Raw genomic sequence first — 25,223 nt, 5'->3', positions numbered from 1 at the left:
CTGCCATCGGGTGCGGATATTTAAACATAACCGGGTTCCAGGAAGCGAAGGAAAAGGGCGGAAAAAGCCAGCCGACTTGGGGGCGGGACTAAGGACACAGAAGCCCGCTTTGGTTCTTTTGAGACCTAAGGGCGGTCCGTAAACGCTTCTTTCTCGTGATTAGTCTGAGTCAGGAAAAGGAGGCGGGTAGTTACGCAAATCGGGAGAAGCGCTTGCTTCCATTGGTCAAATCCCAGAGGAAGGCGGAGCGTCCGTGGCGACTGATTGGTGTAAGAAGTGAAGTGGGAGGGACTCTAGGCCGGAGGTTTTGTTGTGAGGGTCGGTTGTCAAGCAGCGGCCAATCAGGGCAGAGGATGGAGGCAAGTGGGGGTCGCGCCTGGAGGGAAGCCTTGGCCTCCAGAGCTACAGCTGCAGGTAGAGTGGCCCTCGGGGTCTTGGAATCAAGGGGAAGATGGTCCTGGTCTTCGCCGAACCTGGAGGGGACAATCGAGTCGCCGGCAGAGGTCTCTCGGCCCGGGCAGGCTGGAGCCAGTGCCCCTCAAGAGAGAGGGGCGGAGGGTCAGGCGAAGCTGAGGGACCAGAGCAAGATTTGGGATGAGCGAGCAGGACGGGTGTGTGGAGGCCGGAGAGAGAAAACTAGAGGGCCGGAAGCAGGGCTGAGGGCATGCAGAGGACCGGATTGAGTTGGGGCTCCAGAGACAGGGGAGCGAATGAATGGGGGGACTCTGATAGCAGCGGAGAAAGAGAAGTAAAGAGGGTCTGGCGAGGCGTGGCCAACTTAGGGAGCTCATGATGTGCCAGAGTGGGCGCACAGGCGACAAGAAAAAGAGAATGCAGTGAAGGGCCGTGGCTGTGGAAGGCTCCATCCATGTTCTGGCCTTTTAGAATTGAGGTGTCATTCCGACTCACACCTGGACTGGAAACTCAATTCCTAGCTATGCCCTTGAGAGTAGGCGTGGTTCCCTTATCAGGAGTTGGGGATGGGGGGGGGGGCAGAAGTTTGAACCCTCAGAATCCTCCAAAAGGCCTTTACTGTCACTCTCTTCCTCCCTCCCTTCCTCTCTTTCCCTCCCCCCTTCTCCCTCCCCCAACCCCCCCCCCCACGTCTCTGGGTCTCTCTCTTTGCCTTTTGGGTGCCTCTCATGGGCCGGTAAACATAGCCTCAGATTCTAGCGTCCCATCCAATATATGAGGTGCAAATCTGTGTGAACTGCAGACACGTGTTCCTCCCTGTTCTGCTACAGGTGCTGGCACTTAAGACAGCCATTATCCTCTGAGAAGTCAGCTCCCCACCTCCTCCCTCCTCTTCCCCTCCTTTCCTCTCCCTCTTTTCCTCTCTCCTCCTCCTCCTTGAGACAGGGAGATCTGGTCTCATTATGTAGACCAGACTGGCTTGAACTGATGGAGGCCCTACTAATTGCCTGGGCTTTTGAGTGCTAGGGTTAAAGACATGGGCCACTAGGCCCAGCTACCAAGAAAAGGTCTTTTACCTTTGGGATCTGAGTCACAGAGGTAACTGGACAAGTTTTCAGACCCAGGGTGGACTGCACCTTCAGGCACTGGGGTCTGAAATGGCTTTGGTGACCCAGGGAACTGCTTTTCCTAACCCAGGATTCCCTCTGCTTGTATTCTAGCCCGGTGTTGAGCTGACATGGCCCAAGCCTGACATTCCATGATCTGGGATCCTGACCTATGTGTACAGGCTGCAGCTTGGTAGCGGACGATCTAAACCACCAGGCAGTCCTGGCCTAGGAGAGGAGGACTCTCTGCCTGGATGTGTGGGAACTCCCTGCCAACTTGATTGTCGGATCTGGGGGGGATCCACCCCCACCCCACAGAGAAAAGCACAACCCGTTTTGTGGGTGAGGTCTCAGGTGCCACCCCCTGAAGCATGGCCACCCCTGTGGTCACCAAGACTGCCTGGAAGTTGCGTAAGTACTTAGCAGTTGTCTCTATCACGTTGTTGTTTTGTGAGCTGCCCATTGCTGGGGAGCCCGAGCCTTCAGCTCAGTTCCCTCTTCCTGGCACGAAGGAGACTCGGTCCTTGTTTTAAGGGAGACAGATACACAGATCACATTGGGCGAGTGGCTTAATCCTACTGAGGCTGAGGCAGCAAAATAATTGCACCTATGCCCTGTGGTTGCTCCAAGACTCACGTGAAATCCATCCTGTCAGTGGATTGTCAGTCGGGCTGATGGGCAGAGTGTGTTGAGAAAGGCGGAAAGGTGTTCTAGGGATCTCAGACATGTTCCAAGGCCCTCTTCCTCTACCAGATGAAAGTATCTTGGGATGGATGGGCGGGTGCACAAAGATGCTGACAGGCCTCTGAAGTATAATCAAGCAGACACAGTTCAGAATTCTTTAGTCCAAACTCTTATATTCTTCTTTTAATTAATTAATTAATTTATTTATTTAGAGATAGGATGTCTCTATAACCTTGGGTAGCCCAGGACATGTGCCTCTCTCTCTTGCATGCTGGGATTAAAGAACTGTGCCATCATGTTTGGCTCTTTCATTTTCTTAAAAATGTGATTTGATGCCCTCTTCTAGCATGCACTTGTACATGCAGACACAACATTGTATACATAGTAAGTAAATACATATTTTTTTAAATTACTGAGGACCTCAAAGGGCTTTCTATTATGAAATTAGACTTATCCATATATGCTATGTTGAAAAATGGTACTGAGACACACAGGCATACATACAAATATACATATATATTCAAACCTGATAGTAGTGATGATGTCATTACATGCTGTGTGTCTTCTTGAAGACTCCTCTGGAGCAAATGAGAGTACCAAAGGTATGCCCCTTTAATCCCAACACTTGGGAGGCAGAGGCAAAAGGATTGATGTGAGTTTGAGGCCAGCTTGGTCTACAAAGCAATTCCAGGACAGCCAAGGCTACATAAAGAAACTCTGTGTGACCCCCCCCCCCAAGAAAAAAAAAACAAACCCACCTTTGTTCTTTTGGGGCCTCTAAAAAGCTCTTGAGGATCCCAAGATCGCGTTTGTAGGACCTGCATCTCACCTCTGTGGCTTTCTCCCCAGCTATAGCTGGTTGTCATAGGTTTGTGTGCTGTGCCTGGTCCCATTCTGCAATAGCCATCCCTGGGCAGAGAAGGAGACTTTGGGCAAAGCTGTTTTCTGGGTCTCCGTTTCCTCAGTTGTAAAACAGGAGACTGGGACCATTTTCAAGTTGCTTTCCAAAGCTCTAGGGTTCTGGGAGAACCCTGTTAATGGCACTCAAGAAAGGTATACTTCCGGTGAGTGGAGTAGCTTTGTATTTATTGGCATTATGCATGCAACTCTGTAATGGTTTACCCTACCTGAAGGTAGAACCAGATGCTAGGGAGCAAGTGAGGGCCCAAATATCCAAAGTCACTGGATAGTGGGCACTCGGCTTGGAAGAGCATAGGCAAGGATCAGAACCACATCCCTTTCCAATCCTGTTTTAAATTTGAGCACACATGCACGTGTATGTATCTGTGTGTGTCTGTGTGTGCTTTGAGTCTATGAATTACTGATGAGGGTAGAGAGTGAGTGAGCAGCAAGTGCAAAAGCTATAGAGCTGTCACACATCAGCAAGGAGAAAGTGGTACCACATAAACCTAGTGAGTTCTGCAGGGACACATGTCCAGGAGACCTTTGGCATCAAAGACCCCAAGCATCAAAGGATTTAAGCAGCAGGCAGTAATGTGCTCAACTATTTGGGGGATCTGACAATTTCTTGTGCACAGAGGTTTATGGGTAGATAGCCTGAGGCCACATAGGCTGGGGCTTCTTGGGGCTCAAGGGTGTGGTGAGGATCAGAAGGCTCTTTACCAGTGTGGGGTTCCTGAACCCCTGTCCTTTGTATATTCCTCCTAGGATGAAAGTCCTTAGGATCTGTGGGCGGACCAGGAGTGATCCCCAGTTTTGGCTGAAATATGCTAGGCTATACTGTTGGGGTTGGGTTGGGGAGGGTGCTGTTGTCTTATGCAGGAGGGAAAGCAGCAGCTGTCACCTGGCCTGCCAGGAGACACTGAAAAATATGATCTGCTTGCATGAAAATCCAGTACCCACGTGTGGGCCATTGCTGCTTGGTGTTTTCCAAGCCACCTAGAGAGGGAGCCTTCTGTGAGGGCTGTGCCTGTGGCTTCCTGTCTGCACGGGTTCCCATCAGCCCCTACTTAAAGGGGAGTCATCATACCCCGCCCTCCCCGCCCCCCAACCTGTTCCAGGCCCTGCCTAGGATCCATCTGATCCCCCTGAAGCCTGAAGGCAGGAAATTGTCCTTCCACAGCCTCCCAGTGGCCAGGCCTGGAGCAGATGCCTGGAAGTTCTAATGTTACCCATTTGTGGCCGGCTCTAGAGGTCATCCTGTGGCTTGCTGGGGTGGGAATCAGCCAGGCTTTCCTCCCTTTGCCTGGGGAGGGTGAGAACCAGAGAAGGTGTCTGGGGGCGTCCACTGATGAATTCAGGGTGTGGCTGCAGAGACAGGGAGTGGAGCCTCCATAGCCGAGCACTCCGGAACAGCTGCATGGCCCTCCTGCCAGGTTGGACAGATGTGTAAGGGTTTATGGCTCAAGCCTGATGGCAACTGTCCCATGTGTGCAAAGGACAAGACTGTGGTTGAGATGAGAATTAGAGCAAAACCCTCTTCGCTGGATCCAGGTGGCAGGCCTTCCAGTACCTAGATTGGAAGTGTCTAGGCTTACAAGGAACTCTCACCCTGGTTGGGCCATAGCTAGCTGTGCATTGCTAGGCCCTGCAAGGAGATGTCATTTCAGAAGCTGTGCCTTGGGTTGGAACCCTGGGTGTCTCTGGAAGCCCAGACTGCCTGGCTTTTCTGGGCCTGTCTTCCAGTGTCCTTGTGGTCTGCAGATCACATAAGAGCTACCCAGACTAGGTAGCATAGGACCTGTGGTAAGGGAGGAGCCCTTTACTAACAGCCATGACATCCTCCTCCATGTCACCTAAGCCAGTCCTCTTAAGGGCATCTGCATATTGGGGTTTCCTTTTGTCTGTGTGAGAGACCTGTCTTTTCCTTTCTACTTGTTCCCAGAGGAAATTGGGGACCAGGGATTGGCTTGGAGGCCTAGTCTTTCTCTTGTTTCTCTGCTGAGTTTGTTCTTTCTGGAGCACTGCTAAGGTCCGCAGTTCCCGCCTGTGTTCCCTCTTTGGCCCTCCTGCTATGGTCCAAGCTGGGGGCTCTGGCGCACTGTCCATAGGCCTTATTTCCGAGCCCTCAAGGTCAGCTTTCCCCCGCCCAGCTCCTGCTGTCTGTGCTGCCTCCTGCCGCTATCCTTATGGAACCTACTCCCTGCCTACCTGGGACCCCTGTTGGCTACTCTGTCCCAGGGGCCAGTCTTCTGTCTGCCTCTCAGCCTGTTCCCAATGACCTGGCCCTGGGGTTATCCTGTTGTCTAGACAGGGACCCTCTTAGAGGGTCAGTGACTTGTCCTAGGCTGTGCAGCTGGCAGAGCTCAGGTTAGCACCTGATTCAGAAGTCTGAATTGGGAGCCAGGGACAGGCATCTAGAGGGTACCTGAATTCTTCTGAAGGTGTGTCCCAGGTGTCTGGATGGGTGGCACCTGAGTGCTTAGAAGGCACTTAGGTGATGCGTGGGTCCATTTTTTGAAAAATTTATTTTTAATGTTTTTTTGTATCATAGAAAAAACATTATTAATCTGTCTGCATATTAGTGCTTAAGACAAGGTAGATTTAAAAAAAAAAAAAAAGAATCCAGTTTTTCAAAGTGAACTTTGTCCTCCCACAGTACCTGTGGTGACTGGTTCCAGGACCCCTCCACATAGATAGCCAAGTCTGCATGCACTCGGTCCTTTATTTTATTTTATTTTATTGGTTTTTCGAGACAGGGTTTCTCTGTGTAGTCTTAGCTGGCCTGGAGTCACTTTGTAGGCCAGGCTGGCCTTGAACTCACATTGATCCGTCGGCCTCTGCCTCTGCCTCTGGAGTGCTGGGATTAAAGGCATGCGCCACCACGCCCAACCTGTACTCATTCCTTTATACAATGATTTGACATTTGCAAAGAAACCCGCACTTCCTCTGGGTTCCTTGACTCATCTCTGTTACTTGTGATACTGAATACCGTGTTGTGTTGTTTAAATAATTTGTGCATTGTATTGTCTATGGACTAGCAATGAGGAACAGTCTATGCATACTGATAGTACAGGTGCTTGTTTTGTCTTGCCTGTAGCCCAAGCTGGCCTGGAACTCAAGGCCCTTCTGCCTCAGCCTCCCTTGTGCCAAGTTTACAAGTGTGCACCATGTGCCCAGCTTTATGGATGCACCTATCCCAAGCATGCCCCATCAGCAGATGGTTGAGTATGTGTGTGTATGTGGAGGGTGTACTGTGCAGTCTGTGTTGCCAGCTGATGTGAAGAGAAAGGAACTCAGGAGGAGGCCTAAGAGCTGGGAGCTGAGGTGGAGAGACAGTCCTCTCAGTCTCTGGCCCACACTTTGCCCTGTTGCTTGTCCTCAAGTTGATGAGGGTTGTCTGGACATCGTGTTCAGAGAGCTGGTGGCCGAGCATCCTCCATATGGCCTGTCAAAGTCCCTGACCACTTTCTTCCTCTCCTTTCCCTTGTAGAAGAGATCGTTGCCCATGCCAGCAATGTGTCCTCCTTGGTGCTGGGCAAGGCCTCGGGGAGGCTATTGGCTACTGGTGGGGATGACTGCCGTGTCAATCTGTGGTCCATCAACAAGCCTAACTGCATCATGGTGAGTAATGACCGCCCTCAGGGGAGGGGGAGGGAGCTCTGCAGATCCCAGGTCACCAGAGTGGCCCAGCACACTATTAGTGCTACCCCAGTTGTCTGCTCAGAGTAGCCCAGGATAGCCCAAGACAGGTGGGATAGTGGCCAGCCCTCAGGAAGAGGGGTGACACAGGTGTGGGACAGAACTCCAAGGTGGTCATGGGACAGTTTAAATGAGCCCCACACTCCAGTGTCAGCTGTGTGTGGGTATTGCTTTGTCTAATGAAAGGAACAGAGGGAAGTCAGTTGGGGGCCTTTCTTTAAGCAGCTTTATTGATCACATACCATATACAAGGCTGCAGGCTGCTCTCCAAGGCAGGCCAGCATAAGTAGAAGGGAAAAAAACAGTAATTTCAGGCAGTTCCATTGTCCAAAGTCAACCAGGTTTCAGTCTGTGCCTTTCTAGATAGTGGAGTAGAAGACACAGATGTGAATACATGCGTGTACCTCAGACTCTTACTCTTGTGTGACCTGGTTCTATAGAATGACAGTGTCATGAGGATTTTCCTGTGTCAACAGATACTGATTTACAGCATGCTCTTAAGTGGCTTCTTGGTTTCCATCACAGGGATGAGCTGTAATTAGCTTAGCCACACCCTGTCATCAGCTGGGCTGCTGGCTCCAGCTCAGCCACACTCCATCAAACATTCTCATTTGTCCAAACTTTTGAGCTATCCCTGATCACTGTGTCTAGGCCCAGAGTATGCAAGTCTGAGAAGTTGTCACAGCAGGCCCCAGAAGTCACTTTACATTTTTACCCACAGCCCAGGAGCAAGGCTGTCCCCTGTGTCCTTGCCGGTTTAGCCAATTGTCATTCTTTTGACTTTTGGTCAAGTAAACAAATAATGGGGGAAGATGATGGCTGTCGGTGAAAACCTGGTCATTTCAGTGATTTTGTGAGCCTGAGTAAAACCGAGACACATTCAGATCATAGCCAGTATGTCAGGGTTCCATAAGAGGAGAATTGCTTTGGTTTTAATTTTTTCCTTAAGATGTATTTGTTTTATTTTATTTTTATGGGTATGGGTATTTTTGCCTGCATGTATGTCTGTGCACTATGTGCATGCAGTGCCTGTAGAAGCCAGAAGGTGGCATTGGCATTCCTGGAACTAGCGTCACAGATGTTGGTAACTGCCATGTTGGGGCTATTGATTCCAGGTCCTCTGGATGAGCAGCCAGTGCCATCTCTCCAGCCCCTGTTTTGTTTTGTTTGCAGAATTCAAATCTTTTCATTCCCAACAAGATGCCAAAGTAATAACACATAAATTAAAACATATTCAGCATAGGCTAGAGATGTAGCTTAATGGTAGAGTGCTTGCCTAAATATTTAAAAAAGTAAAAATAAAAATTCACCAAAAAATAAGAAGGTGAATGCTGAAGTATTTCACCCTTTAGTGACGTCTGTGTCCTCCCTGAGATAGCGAGCCTCCTCCTGTGTGCTGGAATTATTTAGTCCATGGACAAATAAATAGGTTTCCCTCTAGTGGTCTCATTCTGCGTACACCATCCTAGCCTTGCAGAGCCCAGTCTTCCTTGTGTTTGGAGGGGTTCTGTGGTGGACATTTGCATGGACTCCAGCCTCTTGGCCTGAATAACCTTGGGTTTGTGCTTGCAGAGAATAAGGTCCCTGAAGAATTGTGATGCTTTTGGTTTTTTGAGACAAGGTCTTAGGTATAGCCCAGGCTGGCCTTGAGCTTGGAAATTGTCCTGCATCAGAGACCAGGGGGGATCCTTCCTGCTGAGGTTGCAGGTGTGTGTCGCCACACCCAGCCTTGGACTGTGGGTTTGAGGAGAATGCCTATTTCTCATGGGGGGTATTTTTGTTCCGTTGGGGTCCCGGAAGCCTAGGTCCATGTAGACCCCTACCACTGTTTCTCACATGTCCCCATCAGAAATGTTGCTTTAGTAAAGGTTTTGAGGGGCCAGTATTGAGCAAAGAATGACAGACACCATGGACTTGGGTTCTGGCCTTCTCTCCCAGAAGCTGAAGGTGGCACCACCTCCTTCCTTCCCTGGCCCAGCTTTCCTTGCTCTGGTGCTATAGATCTGCAAAAACCCACCTATCCTCCAGCAGACCTTCCCAGGCCCCTGGGAGCATGAAGCAGGCATAGTCCGGGGGTGGGGGGCACAGGCACCCAGGGGCACAGGCACCCAGGGGGCAGGCAGTGGAGATGTGTTCAGCTTGCATAGAGATGGGCGTAGCCTGCATGGGAGCGTTCAGACTCAGAGCAAAGGTTCAGCATCTCATCTTGACCCTGTGTTCCCTTCCAGTGGCCCAGAGCCATTTCTCTAGGTGATGCCCATTCCAGGAGCACTCACCATAGAAGGGATAAGGCTGAAGACACCTGGATTTAGTTTGGTTCCTTTTTCTTTTCTTTCCTTCTTTCCTTCCCTCGTTCCTTCCTTCCTTCCTTCCTTCCTTCCTTCCTTCCTTCCTTCCTTCCTTTTTAAGTCAGGGTCTCAGTGTGTAACCAAGACTGGCCTGGATCTCACTATGTAGTCCAGAGTGGCCTGGATCTCATCCTCCTGCCTCATCTCCCAAATGTTAGGGTCACAGCCATTTGAAGGGCTGCTTTATCCTGGTGCTGATGAGCCATCATGTTCAGTTGAGGTAGAGCATAGGTGGAGCCCCAGAGAGCATCTCACCACGTATTGCTTCTTACTGAATCCATTCTTGGGGACCCTAAATTCGGGGCAGTAGCTGGGAGGTTACCTCTGCAGTTCACTGGAACTGCTCCCCTCTCTCCTCTGCAGAGCCTGACAGGTCACACGTCCCCTGTGGAGAGCGTCCGCCTCAACACCCCTGAGGAGCTCATCGTAGCCGGTTCCCAGTCCGGCTCCATCCGTGTCTGGGACCTGGAAGCTGCCAAAAGTAGGTCTCCCTGCTTACTGTTGACTTGTGTGTGGGCCCCACTTCAGGCTGGGGGCACTGGGCTGCCTCCTTCAGGAGGTCCGGGTGCGTTGTTCCTCAAGCACTGGCCAGAGTGGTGGCATGCCATCCATACCACTCCTTCAGCCCATCTCCTAAGTGCTGGCATGGGGAGGCGCCCAGTGATGAACCGCACGGTGTGTGTGTACATGTACGTGTGTGTATTCAGAACCTGGAGGGACTTCAGACACCAGGCGGCACCTGCAGGGCATGTGAATAGGTAGATAGGCGTGTGGGGAGAGCCGTTCCGATACTGGGGCGCACACCCCACCTTGGGATAGGTGTTGGGTAGCTGGATCTTCTCTTTGCTTCTCTTCCCTTTGCCTTCATTTTATTTTCACTTTGACAGGAATAACACACACTTTTGAAAAGTTCATTTTAGCATGAACCTTGGTGGCGCAAGGTCCATGAGGCCTTCGCTGCAATCCTTCCGCTGTCCTAAGGGCCTCTGTTCTCCCTTCTTTGCTATTGTTCCCACCACCACCATCCCTCTCCTAAACCCATGGCTCTGCACTTCCTTTTCTCCTAACAAAAACAGGTTGGCCTCTCATAGTGGAAGCTGAGGCAAGACAGCTGTGAGGTTGAAGGCCAAGCCTATGGTGTAAGATCCCACCACAAACAAACGAAAAGCTTCAAATGAGACCTCCTGCAGTGAGAGGCAGTACTTGGCTCTCAGTGACCACCCCAGGCCTGATCCCATTGCCCACATTTCTCTTCCTGTTTTTGCAGTCTTACAGTTTACATGGTCAGTGTTTGTGCTGTAAGGACCCCGCCTGGAGTATTTGTTTTTGTGACTTGGTTTCCATGGAGTGAACAGTTGCTCCCTTTTCCATGTGCATTTTCAAAATTCCTGTCACAACATCATTAATCATCATCCCAGGTGCACCTGGGAGCCCTTGGGTTGCAGGCTAGCCATCACCCATGGCCTCCTCATCTCTGTCTTGGCTTGTCCTGGGGTCTACTGTGGTTTCCTCCTCTCCAGGTGGAGCACTTTCTTCTTCCATGATCTACTCCAAAAGGCTGAAGGGAGCTTGGTGTGGTATCACACACCTGGAGTCTGAGCTCTCAGGAGGCAGAAGCAGGAAGATTGCAAGTTCAAGCCCATGCTGACTCAAAGTACAGGGGCAAGTGCGTAATTTAGCAGTAGGGCCCTTGCTTGGTTGGCATCTGTGAGGCCCTGGTTTGGTCTCTGGCCCTGAGGGCAAATGGCAGGCACAGCGTTAGGGACCCTCCATGGCTGAAAGCAACTTTATTCTGAGTTCAAATGTAGAATTCTATTGGAAACAGAGTGGGATTTTGAAGGTGCCACTGCTCTGCTTTTAGGTCCCAGGGTTGCTGGCAGAATCTAGGGCTGTTCTGTTGGCCCTTTTCATGGGATCTGCTTCTTCCTTCCCTCTTCTTCCCTCGGTTTGTAGGATGTGTCCTGGCCTCGCAGCTCAAGCCTTTCTGTGGGCGCGTTCTCACATCTGAGCTTGGACCTCACAGGTTCCTCTTGGTCTAGAAACTCTCACTCTGGGTTGTGGCCACACTGGGTGCTGTCTTCTCTGTGGGGGCCACCAGCCCCAGTAGCCCCACAGATTTGCCAGAAAAATCTGGAATTTGATATGGAACTCCCTTCCCTGCTCTGCAGTATTGACAGCTAACACAGCATGTTTTCCCCAACCATTGCTCAGGCTAACCTCAGGAGACCTGAGTGGAATCAGGTTGCTTGTTTCTGGGGCCAGCTGCTGTAGCTTGGAGGCGTCAGCCTTTCTCGTCTAGTGAGAGCTCCCTGAGCCTAGCTAAGCCTAACAGGCCTTGCTGCAGAACAGTAGCCATTGGCATGTGTGCCCTGCAGTTCAGGAACCTCGTTCAGGAAGGTTGGTGGTTTTGTGTTGTGGCCCCCTGGCTAGATGGCATCCCTTAGCCCTCTAGAGTGACCACATGTTGATGGTGTGTTGAGCACAGCCCCAGATGCCTCTATGGCAAACAGCTGTGCACTGTGTCTCAGCAAAGGTTCTTCAGCCAGGCCACACCAGGCCTCAGAGAATTCTGTGCTCCTCACTGGAGATGAGAGATAGGGAGGACCATGCTATGACCGCAGGCTCTGACTGAGAAGGCGCAGTCCCCAGTGACTATCGCCATGCTTCATGATTCACCAGGGAGCAAGGGCCAAAGGGAAAAGCTATGAAGCCACAGTCCAACCCAGACTTCCTCAACCACTGTGCTTCACCTGGGAGATGAGCGTGAGTCCTTCAGATAGCAAGGTGGAAAGGGACCATAACGCCTGGTGGGCAGGGCCTCCCAATTTGTTAGGTGGGAGGCACAGGGCTTAGTGAAAACCCTGAGGCTGTAGGTGGCAGAACCTGGAACTTGAATCCTGGTGTCAGTACTGCTGGCCCAGTGCTCTCTGCTGTCCAGACTACCTCAAGGTGCCGATTCTCAAGCTTGCTCCCAGCAGGGTGAGCTAGGACCTCAGGGCCACTGCCGCCCCACTGGCCAGAAGAGATGAGAATCCCCAGAAGCATCCGGTCCAAAGGGGCTTCTGAGAGCCGCAGTTAACACTGGAGGATGTGGGCAGAGGCTGAACAACCAGCCCGCTGGGAGACCTTGGTGATCCCCACATGTGCAGACAGGTCCAAATCTCCTCCGCTCGGCAGTCCCTAGAGCCTGTGACCAAGGCTAAGCATCCCCTGGAAAGACAAGTAAGGGCAGAAGTCATGGTAGAAGAATGCGGTCCTGCCAGCTTTCCACACTCAGCTGGGAGGCAAGGGTGCAGGCTCCGTGGATCCCACAGGAAGCCACCCACACCTCAGGAAACTGGCCTATGTTGGCCAGCCTCTAGTGACAAGAGTTTCCCCTTGCTGTGGCAACAAGGCAAAAGGTGGCTAGGGCAGAGTGTTACCCAGGCTTGCTGAGCTTCTAGCAATACAAGACAGCGAAGGAGCAGGGAAAGCCAAGGGCTCAGTGTGGGGTGCAGCCGAGTTGGACATCCAGACCACGGATGAGTCAGGTGCCTTGGCGGCATCCTCAGGCATAAGAAGGTGTCATCCCAGCTGCTGAGCCCACCAGAAACCAAGCACTGGGGCCAGATGGACAGTGGAGCTGGGTGCCGGCTGACCCTGGCTAGGACAGCTGGTTCCTCGGCTCTGTTCCTGCCTAGGCAGCTCTGGCTCCAGAGGTGGGACCCCAGAGGTAGCACGTGATCTAATTGCTGTCCATCCTCTGCAGTTCAGCTTCAGGGAGGACACCTCACTGAGCCATCATCCGCCCACCTCCTAGCATTGTCAGAGGGACTCTGAGCTAGTGTATAGTAGGCCCTGGACACCAGAAGTACCCAGTGGATGTGCAGTGAGTGACAGGGGGTACCTAGATGGCCATAGCCTGGAGTAGCACATCCTTGCTGAGACCAGAAGAGGCAGAAGCCACATGCTCTCAGGTCTGGGGAGGATGGTCCCAAGGACAAGCTGGAGGCCGTGAAGGCAGGCCTCTAGGAAGAAACCAGAACGAGAGCCACTGACACCTGCATAGTCCCACCCTTTAGTGCCTGGTGTTCATTTTCTTAGTCCGTACTGCCAACCAGCCTGCAGGTCAGAGAGGAGAGGGATGACCCAGGGTCACACAGCAGTGAAGAAGCAGAGCCAGGACTGATGCTAGCTTTGTCAGGCTGCCAAGCTCATCCTAGTGTGGATGGATGGATTCTGCAGTAGAGTTACTCAGTCCACCTGTGCTTAGATCCTTGCATGTCTGTCCCTAATGTGAGAGCTCACGCCCTGTTAAGCCTTGACACAATCTAAGGATTCCTAGATTCTATACCCCTTGGCACTCATGGGCTGGTAGGCTTTATTTGGGAAGTTGAAGCATAAAACTTTCAAAAAGCAAGACAAGAGGAGGATTTGAACACTACCTGGAATACTCCAGACACAAGTTTGTTATTTAACACATTAGATGTGTCACTAGTGCAGCGGTAGATGACTAGTCTGCTCCTGGCTGCGTCTTCCCTGTATCCTCCATTCCCACTTGCTTTAGGGCCATCCTCAAGGTCACTTGCGTAGGTACCATCCCACTGGGCATTGTGAGTCCCAGCCACATCCTCCTCTTGCCCATGACTGCCATCCATTTGGTACTGTCCTTGTCTTCCTGGATTCTTCAGCCAAGCAGATCCCCTACTGCAGGCTCCCTGCTCTCCCCCTGGTACTGTCCTGGGTGCTATGTGCCCTGCATAGTAGCCGCATGGCCACATGGCCTGGACCAAGAATTGTTGTGACCACTGCTGCCCAGCAGCCTTGTACACACAGATGGGCTTGGCTGCCCCCTGCTGGCCAGCTAACACTGACTTGGGGCTTTGCTTTATTTTGCTTCATTAGTTCTTCGCACACTCATGGGGCACAAAGCCAACATCTGCAGCCTGGATTTCCACCCCTATGGCGAGTTTGTGGCCTCAGGTTCCCAGGACACAAACATCAAGGTGAGGTGACACCCTGCCACCCATCTCCCACCAGACTTCTGCCTATGTCAAGTGTAAGGGGACCCTCCCTCCATGGCAGCGTCCTCACCATCCTTGGGATAGAGGACCTGTGGACTCTGGCCAGACACTTCAACTTGGGGTGCACAGCTTGGGCAAACCTCCCAACCTCTTTCTTTGGGGTTGTCATGACCTAGAGGTATGAAGTCCTCCCTGCTCAGCGCTGCACTGTACCCTCTGGCCTAGCCTCTAGGGCCACCACAACCTCTCCTGATCCGTCTTCCCTACCCCACCCCTGCTTCTCTCCCCTGCAGCTCTGGGACATCAGGAGGAAAGGCTGTGTCTTCCGATATAGGGTAAGCGTGGCCTGCGAAATTACCTATGACCTTATGTGGCTTCAATCACAGCTTGGGTCCACACTACAGTGGGGAGGGGAGGGGGGAGGGGCTGCAGTCCATGGCAGGTGAAACCTCAACACACCTGGAGTAGGATGAAGTGCTTTCCACCAGTCCCCAGAGCCACATAGATACAATGTTCCATGTTTGCTTTTGCTGGTGTCTCTGGGTGCGAGGCTCCCTGTGCATAGGTAGGTGGCAATACTCTGACCGACAGAATCCTTCCCTAACGGCTTTTGGAAGAGGTCATGAAACACTGGAGGCCGGGAGAACACATAGAAGGAAGTGTCCCTCATGTCTCCCAGTAGTGACCATCCACCGTTTCTGTGTCTCGCCCCTAAGAAGGCCCTGGCAGGCAGTGGGCATGGGGAGGTGCCATAGGATCCAGGCCCCTCCAAAGAGCTTGCTTCTTTTCCTTCTTTCTCAGGGGCACAGCCAGGCTGTGCGGTGCCTCCGGTTCAGCCCTGATGGGAAGTGGCTAGCATCAGCAGCAGATGACCACACAGTGAAGGTAACTCCTGACGTGGGCATGCAGGCTGGGCCCAGAGACTTGCTGATCATGCCCAGACTGTGCCCTGACCCCCCTGTGGGCTGGGCTTATGTACGCTCATGCTTGTTGAGCTCAGGCCTACAACCGAGGGCACTGCCTGGCCCTTACCTCTTCCCACCCTGCTCCAGCTATGGGATCTGACAGCTGGCAAGATGATGTCCGAGTTCCCTGGTCACACAGGGCCTGTCAACGTGGTGGAGTTTCACCCCAATGAGTATCTCTTAGCTTCTGGCAGCTCTGACAGGTGAGGAGAAATAAGGCACATTGCCTGACAAGTGTCTCCACCTTCTCTTATCCCCACCATAGACTTAAGTTTAAGCCAAGATTGGTTCCTGGTCGCATCCCTCCCCTGGCTAGTGTCCTGCTCTTGTACTTTCCTGACCTGTTAGGATCCACACACTCTAGTGGGGCAGTGCAGGGAGGGCCGTGGGCAGCATGAGGGACTGGCTTCCTGTGGCCATCTTTGCAGGACAATCCGCTTCTGGGACCTGGAGAAATTCCAGGTGGTGAGCTGCATTGAAGGGGAGCCAGGGCCTGTCAGGTACGCAGAGCATGTGGACCCTCTGCCCCTCGGTTGAATAGTAGGATGTGGGTAAGCCTCTGCAGGTGTCGGGTACCAGCTAGGGCCCTAGGCCTGACAGCCCACTCTCACCTGGCCTAGGAGTGTCCTCTTCAACCCCGATGGCTGCTGCTTGTACAGCGGCTGCCAGGACTCATTGCGTGTCTACGGCTGGGAGCCTGAGCGCTGCTTTGATGTGGTCCTCGTCAACTGGGGCAAAGTGGCTGACCTGGCCATTTGCAATGACCAGCTGGTGAGGGTCAAGTCACCCCCCTTCCCCTTCCCCCTCCCAGTCCCATCTACCGGGCCTCCCGGGGTCTGGCCCCACTCCACGCCAACTCTGCTATGTCCCGCAGATAGGTGTGGCCTTCTCCCAGAGTAATGTCTCCTCCTACGTGGTGGACCTGACGAGAGTCACCAGGACAGGAACTGTGACCCAGGACCCTGTGCAAGCTAGCCAGCCTCTGACACAACAGACTCCCAACCCTGGTGTCTCCCTCCGCCGCATCTACGAGCGGCCGAGTACAACCTGCAGCAAGCCTCAGAGGTGGGTGCTGGTGGCCCTGGCAGGGTGTATGTCCCAAAAAGGCTCCTGAACCCTCAACCCTGGGCCTCACTGAGGATCCTGGCCTTTTTTGTTTGGCTCTGCACCCGCTAGGGTAAAGCACAGCTCAGAGAGTGAGCGGCGCAGCCCCAGCAGTGAAGATGACAGGGATGAGCGTGAGTCCCGGGCCGAGATCCAGAACGCCGAGGATTACAATGAGATCTTCCAGCCCAAGAACAGCATCAGTGAGGCCACCCTCCCTCTCTCCTACCTCACGGCCCCACACCCAGCTATGGCTGTATCCCCTAAAACTTACCTAGCCTCCACATCTTGTACTGGGCTAATTTCCAGAAACAGGGACCTGGACACTTGAAGCCGAGGTCCAGCAGCCACTCATTGGTGGCCCCCGCCTAGCCCTCTGCCCTGCGCAGAGAGGGTCTATAGGTGCATATGGGTTCATGGGGCCGGGAACTGGTGCTTGGGGATGACCGTCCAGCAATGTGTCCATCTTATTAAGACCTTGACCACACACAGGGCCTATTCCCAGAGAGCCTATGGGAACTTAGGGATCAGCCCCCTTTGCCTTGGCAGGTCGGACACCGCCCCGGAGAACTGAGCCCTTTCCGGCACCTCCAGAAGATGGTGAGTTGGGCAATGCTGCCTCTGAGCACCAGGCCTACCCAATTAGATCTTGTCCCACCTAAAAGTGCCTCCTATGTGCCTGGTCCCAGGGAAAGGCCCTGGAGGCTATTTAAGGAAGGCTGCAGGCAGCTGCCTCCCTGAAGCCCTTGCCTGAATGCTTGGACACACACACACACACATACACAGGCGCGCGCGCGCGCGTGCGTGAGGACTGGGTCTTCTGCAGATACTAGGAGAGCAAGGCTCTGAGAGGTCTGAGGGCTAGTGAGCAGAGGGGGGACAAGATCTGGGGGTGGGGGAGGAATCAGGATCATCAGAACCCAGACCTGGACCAGGAGCCAGAGAGCCAAGTTGGAGGCCAGACCCACAGAGCCCTGGCCAGAAGCTTAGGACTGAAGAAAGGGACACTCGGTGTGCTTTGGAATCGCGAAGGGTCTGTCCTCCATAGCATCTCTGTTCTGCCTTCCCTTAGGGAACCCAGTGCATCTTAGTGAGACTGCTTCCTGAGAGCCTTTCCCTGTTTCCTGCTTTCTGTCCACTCATCTGCCCTTTTCACAATTGCCACTCCTAAGGGCAGGGTTGTCCTGAAGCTGCTGGGTCCTATCTATACACATCCAAGGACAACCCCTGCCTCAGTTTTCCAGGATCCCCACCTACTGACAGGCTCCCAGCTCCCTGATTCCCTCTGTTTATCTGCTAGTTCCTGATCCTTCCCAATCACAGACATCATGGAATCCCACCCTGATCTCTGACCCCTTCCTATCAGGTCCTTCTAGGCTGACAATGAGCTTTTCTTTTTACTCCTAGACACAGCCACAGCAAAGGAGGCCTCAAAACCCAGCCCAGCCATGGATGTGCAGTTGCCAGTGCCAAATGTATGTTTGAGCAGAGAGGGTGTCCTATGGGTCCAAGCCAGGGTTGGGACCTTACTGTCAGGAGGTGAGGGGAGGCTCAGGCTGGTGCTAGCTCAGCCTCTGCTCCCTGCAGCTCGAGGTCCCAGCACGACCTCCAGTCATGACTTCTACTCCTGCACCCAAGGGTGAGCCTGTCGTCATTCCTGCCACACGGAATGAGCCCATTGGCCTAAAGGCCTCTGACTTCCTGCCCGTGAGTGGGGCCTGCCCAAGAGGTGGGGTTGAGGGCTGAAAAGAGAATGGAGTGTGCTATCTGCTCCCATGCCAGCATCTGGGTACCATCCCTATAGGCCGTGAAGCTCCCCCAGCAGGCAGAGCTGGTGGACGAGGATGCCATGTCACAGATACGCAAAGGCCACGACACCATGTGTGTAGTACTCACCAGCCGCCACAAGAACCTGGACACTGTACGAGCCGTGTGGACTACAGGAGATATCAAGGTGAGGCGACCCTTAGCGCCTGTTTGCTTGGACTTTAGGCTAAACAAGAAGCCACAGAGTGGGGCCCTGGGGTGTGGCAGCCCTGTGGTGTTATAGTGGCCAGCTTCCATCAGTTGAGCACTGAAGTCAGGCTGTGCCTTGCCCTCCGCCCAATCTGTTAACATGCCTCCAACCCCACCCACTCCCATCCTGTGCTATCCTCTTAATGGAACTTGTCTGCAGACATCAGTGGACTCTGCAGTGGCCATCAATGACCTGTCTGTGGTGGTGGACCTCCTGAACATTGTCAACCAGAAAGCGTAAGTGGTCTCAAGAGGAGAAGAGCGGGGTGGTCAGGGCTGGCTGACAGCATCACACCCAGCTGTTTCTCTAGCTCCCTGTGGAAGCTGGACCTGTGTACCACAGTGCTGCCGCAGATAGAGAAACTTCTGCAGAGCAAGTATGAGAGGTAGGGGCCCCTCCTACCCCGGAGCCATCCGAGTGGAAATAGGCGTGTACACCTCTGTGCCCCATCTGTGGAGGACCCCTCTCTCTCTCTTATCATCTCTGGCTCTGGGACCATCTGTGTATGACTCCATCCATCTTGCTCCTGAAGCTATGTCCAGACCGGGTGCACCTCCTTGAAGCTGATCCTGCAGCGGTTCCTGCCCCTTATCACTGACATTTTGGCAGCCCCACCCTCTGTGGGTGTGGACATCAGCCGAGAGGAGAGGTAAGTGTCTACTTCTCATCCTCATTTGTGGGTGGCTGTCCTAAATAGCTTACTGAGAACAGTGTCTAGGGAGATGTATGGCTATGGCCAGAGCACGGGTTCCTCCAGGGCCTAGCTTATCCCTGCATGCTGGCATGGCTTAGGGGACTGGAGTGGTTAGGGGAGCAAAAGCCCCTGGCCTGGCAGGCATCATGGCCAGGTGGGGTGGACTGCATCCTCAGGTGCTGCCCCTTGGCCTACAGGCTGCACAAGTGTCGACTCTGCTTCAAACAACTCAAGAGCATCAGTGGCCTCGTCAAGAGCAAGTCAGGTTTGAGTGGCCGCCATGGCAGTGCCTTCCGTGAGCTGCACCTACTCATGGCCAGTTTGGACTGAGGAGTTCGTGAGCAGCTCGCTGGCTTGGCCTCACACTCTGGTTTGTTGTCTGCTCATGGCCCACGAGCCTCAGCCTGGCCTCCACTCTTGCCCTCATGGCCATCCTGGAGGCACCGTTGCCAACTCACTGACCACCTTCACAGTTGTGGACTCAACTTCCTGTCTGGCAGCAGCTGCAGTCTTGCACAGCCCTTGCTTCTCAGGGCAACTCCAGTCTCGGAGCTGCTGCTGTAACTTATCAGGCAGATTTATTAAATTTATAACTGTTCCTGACTTCCTTGTGCGAGGGCTATCCTCTGGCTCTCAGACGTGCTGCTGTGAGGCTGAGACTGTCATACTCCAAGCCCTAGTGCAGTTTCGGGCTGTGGCCAGCAGGGGACAGCAGAGTGCCAGGCACGAAGCAAAGGGCTACCTACCAGGTCAGCTTCACTCTGAGGAAGAGGAAGTGGAAGCCGAACAGGTGAGGCCACAGATGTCTTAGCCACACGCCTAATTGTCCTTGGGTCTAGCTACCACTAGGTTGGCTAAGAGCCTGTCATTGCCTTCCTTTTGACCTCTGGATGCCTTGAAAGACTAGATGGTGGGGTGACCTTGGAAGACGCTATAGAGTGGTTTGCACAGCCAACAGGAAGCTACCTCTATGATTGCTGGCTGGGTGAGCACTGGTCTCTGCCCTGGTGGCATCCCTTCAGAGTCTGCCCTCCAGAGCAGCTTGTTGGTACTGCCATCAAGAAGGGAGAAGCCCTTGCAGGCCCTGTTCTCCGGGGCTGGGACCAGGCACAAATGTGTAGGTAGAGAGTGGTGTCGTTCCTAGTGGCCACAGTTCCAAAGACTGGCAGGAAAGGCCAGCACAGGGTCAGCAGTGGAGCTGGCAAACCTGACAGGTCTTTGAAGCTCCCCAAAGCCTTAGTTCCCATTTTTAACATGGAAGTGACACCACTATGGCATGGGCCAGTAGTTACAGGCACACAGTGGGTACCTCACAGTGGAGACCAAAATGATACAGGGGGTGTGGGGGCAGGAGAACTCCTGGCTCCTGGAGTCTGCATGGTCACATGGCAATAGGGAGCAACAGGGCATGCAATACTCCACTCTCCATGGTCTCCCAATCCCCAATGATTCAGACTATGCTTGTATAAAAAGACATTAATTTTAATAAGTAAAAATGGCTAAGCTTCCAAAAGTTCTTAAATAGGATTTGGGGGGAGGAACGTGTTGAGACTCAGCGGGGCAGGGAGAGTGCCTGGTGTCTGGCAGATGAGCAGGGCCCAGCCTTTCCTTCCACTGGCCTCTGCCAGCCATAAATATAACCCAGACCCCTGACAGGGCGAGGGCTCCTATGTACATCTAGAACATTATATACAAGCCCTAGTGAGGGCTCTCTCCTCAGGAGGGCAGGCAGAGATGGTCTTGCTCCCACAAGCCCCCAGCTGGTCAGCCTTCCTTCCCCATTAGTAGGGAACACCCAGCCCCAAGGCCTGATGGGGAGAGGGCCCACCCTCCCTGCAAGGGCTGGACTTGCATGGCCTCGGCCTACCGCCCTTCCAGAAGCCCATGCTTGGGTTCCCAGAGCCACACAGAGACTCGCTTCCTTCTCTGAACATGTTTGTCATCTCTGAGAAGAGGCAGGGCAAGAGAGCCTCCACCCTGGCCCCTCTCTTGCATCCATGGTGGGTGTTACAGCAGGTAGCCAGGCCACAGGGCCCGGCTCTAGGCCTGGCAGCATGGCACAATCTCACACAGGCACTGGCCTCAACTTCCCTGAAAAAAGAGAAGGGAGCTCTCAGTCTCCTGCCTCAGCAGGCATGCCCCCAGAGGTACAGAGCAGGAAGGCCCGCAGAAGCACATGGACAGCAGCGGACAGCACTGGCTCTGTACAACTGAGCCCTGCAACCGACAGCGGACAGCAGACAGGCAGCCCCAGGCCGCTGGCCCCCCCACCCCACTCACCTGGAGATTGCAGCCCCAGCCGTCAGGCTGAAATCAAAGTGATAGACATCTCACTTGGGGAGTTTTGGCCCAGCTGCCACCACCCCCTTTGGACCCAGTGAGGAGGCAGGAATCCCGGCTCACAGCCCTGTGGTAAGGGTCCCCCTTTCCACTGGGATGTCTGGACTGTTTTATGGGAGGTGGTGATAGAGGCAGGTACTAGGGTGAGAGCTCCAGTATACACAGCATGGGCCTCGAGTCAGTAGCACAGAGCTTCCAGGACCAGACCGTTTGTCACCTTTCCAGGGGCTTGGGACTCGTTAACAGTCTGCCCCTGACTCTGCCTAGGGCAGGCAAGCCGAGGAGAGTAAGTTGTTCAGTACATGGTTTTGTGCAACTGAGAATGGAACTTGGCGAGTGCTTCCCATATGCTCAGCAAGCAGCCTTCCTTTTGGGGGTGCAGTCTCGCTATATAACTTTCACTGGTTTGGAACTCACTGTGGAAACCATGCTAGCCCAGAACTTGGGATCTCTCTGCCTCCCAAATGCTAGGGTCACAGGTCCAAGCTACCATCCCTGATTCTACCTCCTTTTAAAAATTCTGTTTGGGACTAGATTGACCAGCTTGGCCTCAACCTTCCAACCTCGTGTGTCAGCCTTCCAAGTAGTTGAGATTGCAGGTGGAGGCCACTAGGCCTGGCCATAGGCTGCTGCCTCCCTTTAAAAACAGCTAGGAAAAGGCAGCCTGGCACTGACTGTCACATGGGGAACGCGTGCTGCCCTCCCACCTGGCCCCCTCCTAAATGGGCTTACCCGATGGCTGCAGCTTCCTTCGGATGGAGCCTGGGCGGCTACTGGTCCCAGAGCCAGGGGCAGAATGGGCCCGTGCTGTAGGCTGTGGTGTCTGGCAAGCTGGCTCCCACTGAGCAGAGAAAGCAGAGGGTTATAGAGCCCAGGCTGCCCTGCTGCTCTCCTTCATCCGCTGTTTCCCTTCTTTCCTGACAATGTTTCCTCATCTAGAGAGGGAACTAATGACACTACTGCCTCGAGAAGTCACAGCACAGGAATTAAATATGCACAAAGGAGGAAATGAATTTGTGTTGTGCATCTACCATGGACCACTGTTGGCCCCCAAAATAAGGATGGCCTAAGGGACCACTGGGGTTGGGGGTAGTGGCGTTCAACTTAAATCTCAGCAATCAGAAAACAGGCAGGCAGATCTCTGAGTTTGAGGCTAGCCTGGTCTACAAAGCAAATTCTAGGAGCAGTCAGTGCTACATAGACACACACACACTGCTGCGTCTAGTTTCACCCACCTTGTGGCAACTTCCATTCCCACCACCCCTGCCAGTCTACATCTGCCCTACTCAGTACCAGCCTGAGTACTCTTAAGATGGGAGTGGGGCATGTACCTCCAGATGCTCCTGGCTTGACCAGGAACCCAGCTCTGTGCGGCGGGACCCAGGACCCAACTCCACGGAGCGAACTCTCTCAGCAAACTTGAGGGAGTACAGAGTCTCGCTGGTGTTCTTTTCCACTGGGGATACCTAGGGGAAAGAGAGCTCAGGTCCAACCCATGCCCACTGGCTGTTCCCATGGTACAGAGGGTGGCAGCATGGTCACCAGAGGGTAATTCTGGTCAGGGGACACCCCTGGGGGCAGTGAAAATGGCAAAAGGCCAGAGGCATGGGAAGAGACTTGTGTACTACATGAGAGTGTCAGTGAGGGTCTATATGGGGGCTGGGGAAGCTGACAGTCTGGGGGGCCCTCACCTGTACCACCTGGGGGGGCCCCTCACCTGTACCACCATGAGAGTCTTGCTGTCACCGCTGAGTGAGTCCTGCAGCAGGTAGGTGAGCTTGGAGTTGCGGAAGGGTACATGGCCCTGTCGTGAGCGCAGGGCAGCAATGACATCCCCCAGGGCTGACAGGGACCTATTGATGTGCTGAGCCTCTCGCAGGCGGTTGCCCTCGGCCCCTGACTTGCCCACACGCTCCGAGCCAGCCAGGTCCACCAGGTTCAGCTTCCCTGCAGGCAGGGCAAAGGGCAGGTCAGTGCTGCTCAAAGGATACACATGGAGCTCCTGACCAAAATGCCCAGTGTGCGTCTCTCACCCGTGGTGCGGAGGCCTGTGCTGCAGTCGACGCCTCGCACTGTCACGATGAGCAGCGCGTGGGAGCGGGAGCTGTGTTCGTTCAGGTTGGTGAACTCTGTGGTGCGGTTGTTGTAGCCAAACTCAAATACCTGTGGGGCAAAGGCAGTGTGGCTTCTTGGGAAGGGTAATGCTGGTCTGTCTGTGGCTTTGGGTTTTTTGTTGTTGTTTGGTTTATTTATACACTGAAGTGTCTTTGCGCTTGTTGTTTGGTTTCAGGGGGTGGGGGTGGGGGACAAAGCTTTACTGTGTACACTAAGCTGCCCTCGAGCTCACAGAGATCTGCCTGGCTTTGCCTCGCCTCTCTAGTACTGGGAGAAAAGGGTGTACAGCATCACATCTTGGTATATTTTTAATTTTTTGTTTTGTTTTGAGACATGGTCTTACTATGTAGCCTTGGTTGGCTTGTAAACTCCCTTGGTAGACCAGACTGATCTCAAACCCACAGAGATGCACCTGCCTCTGCCTCTGCCTCCTGAGTGCTAAGATTAAAGCTATGCACACCTGGTCACGTAACTTTTTCTTTTGGGACAGGGTCTCACTTAGATAAGACTGGTTTCAGATCCACACAATCCTCCTGACTTAGCCTTACAGGCGTGCTCCTATGCCTGCCTTTCCTTTCAGATGAGGAACAGGGCTTGGAGAGGCCTGGGGACTCACCTGAGTGGTTCACTAGGTGGCGGTGGCCAGGGTCTCCCAGCACTTCCCCTGAATCCCTTACCTTATTGATGTCATCCACACTCTGCACCTGGAACTCGGTCAGCCCTGGCACATAGAGTTGCCCGCTGCCGTCAGGGCACAGGCGGATCTCCAGCTTCTCCTGAGGCTCTTTGCCCAGCAGGTCTCTGGAGGGCAAGTGAGTCATTACTTCTCCCCTCCCACTTCTGGCCTCCGTTTGCCTGGCACCCAATCCCTAGCCTGGACTCTTCCCCCACAGTCAATCTTGGGCCATTGGCTGCTGGCCTCTCCTCTTCATCCACTTTCTCCCATACACTCAGAAAAGGGGAAACATACTTCTGCGGGATGACATGCCCCCTGACTCCCCTGATCCCCACCCAGCCCACCGCAGCCACAACAGAGAATGGAGGCCCAGATAAGGGAGCACCCACCTCCTAAGTTTGGGCAGAGCCTCTTCCCAGGCTTGGAGACCAGGACACCCCACCCCACCCTGGCCCCATGCAGCTCTGGCCCCAGCCCACCTGAGGACCTCATTATAAATCTCCGCTGCGCTGACGGTGATGTTGTACTGCCAGTCGGACGCCTTCTCCTGCACCTCAGAGAAGAGCAGCTGCAGGGCCCGCTGATTAATGCCTGGGTTCTCGGGGGTCCCCTGATGGCAAAAGGAAAGGCCTAGTGGCCCCACAGATGCTCACACAACATGGGCTACCCATGCCCTCAGGTACCGTCACAGGAGCCCCCCTGCTGAAGCTGCTCACTGCATGCTGGTCTGCCCTCTGAACACTAGGTATAAGCAAGTTTCCCTTCTTTTAAGGTAGCATCTCCCTGCCAGAGTGAGAATTGAAAGGAGTTCAGTGGGGTGAAGGGCCTGGCATGCCTACCCCTGCTGAGTACCAGGGCTTATGGTCTACTGGGCCTCTTGAAAGGGGCAGTTGAAATGAACAAATGGCTACCCATTGCCCACCAGAAGGCTCCCGACGGGGTGGGGGGTGGGGGGAGAAGCCAGACTTTGTGGGTGAAATAGCTGAGGCTGGATGAGATGGCCACCCTTCAGAAGACAGCTGGAGCCCACTGGGGCTCAGAGGCCTTCCCTCCCCTTTGAAGGCACCTCCCTCACCGCATTCCTGTGTTAGGGTTGCTTCAAGTGTGATGGCGGCCAGGCACACTCCAAGACCCTGCAGGTCCCTGTCTGCAGTT

General features: G+C 53.7%; 2 protein-coding genes across 13 annotated transcripts in view; one reads left to right on the top strand and one right to left on the bottom strand.

Annotated features, from left to right (window-relative positions):
* The first annotated feature begins 257 nt into the window (after positions 1-257).
* Positions 258-19,540, top strand: KATNB1 (katanin regulatory subunit B1). 2 transcript variants are annotated; one of them, XM_084755278.1, is made up of 20 exons: positions 258-414; positions 1,635-1,931; positions 6,598-6,728; positions 9,518-9,635; positions 14,039-14,139; positions 14,451-14,492; positions 14,959-15,042; positions 15,210-15,325; positions 15,551-15,622; positions 15,743-15,893; positions 15,997-16,187; positions 16,299-16,429; positions 16,776-16,826; positions 17,634-17,701; positions 17,814-17,933; positions 18,031-18,180; positions 18,403-18,479; positions 18,554-18,628; positions 18,776-18,892; positions 19,135-19,540. In XM_084755278.1, exons 2-20 carry the CDS (start codon positions 1,892-1,894, stop codon positions 19,265-19,267), a joined length of 1,968 nt encoding a protein of 655 aa, XP_084611404.1. In that variant the 5' UTR covers positions 258-414; positions 1,635-1,891; the 3' UTR covers positions 19,268-19,540. The 2 variants fall into 2 exon arrangements, with proteins under 2 accessions (XP_084611404.1, XP_084611405.1); XM_084755279.1 differs by having other exon boundaries at positions 315-503.
* Positions 19,541-20,398: 858 nt separating this feature from the next.
* KIFC3 (kinesin family member C3) overlaps positions 20,399-25,223 on the bottom strand; it is a 92,905-nt gene continuing 88,080 nt past the window's right edge. For 10 of the 11 annotated variants that reach the window (XM_084755264.1, XM_084755267.1, XM_084755270.1 and 7 more), the window contains 7 exons: positions 24,548-24,678; positions 24,070-24,193; positions 23,311-23,440; positions 22,995-23,224; positions 22,609-22,743; positions 22,010-22,118; positions 20,399-21,028 (listed from right to left, as the gene is read on the bottom strand). In XM_084755264.1, the coding sequence (XP_084611390.1) occupies positions 21,003-21,028; positions 22,010-22,118; positions 22,609-22,743; positions 22,995-23,224; positions 23,311-23,440; positions 24,070-24,193; positions 24,548-24,678 (885 nt within the window). In that variant the 3' untranslated portion in view covers positions 20,399-21,002. Of the gene's footprint in view, positions 21,029-21,217; positions 21,245-22,009; positions 22,119-22,608; positions 22,744-22,994; positions 23,225-23,310; positions 23,441-24,069; positions 24,194-24,547; positions 24,679-25,223 lie in introns of all 11 variants that reach the window. The other variant, XM_084755268.1, reaches the window with a different exon arrangement.

The sequence above is a fragment of the Acomys minous genome, assembly GCF_964271855.1.
Source record: "Acomys minous genome assembly, chromosome: 14".
In the NCBI taxonomy this organism is placed as follows: Eukaryota; Metazoa; Chordata; class Mammalia; order Rodentia; family Muridae; genus Acomys; species Acomys minous.
Note: the sequence above shows the minus strand (reverse complement) of the source record. Positions and strands in the feature narration are given on the sequence as shown.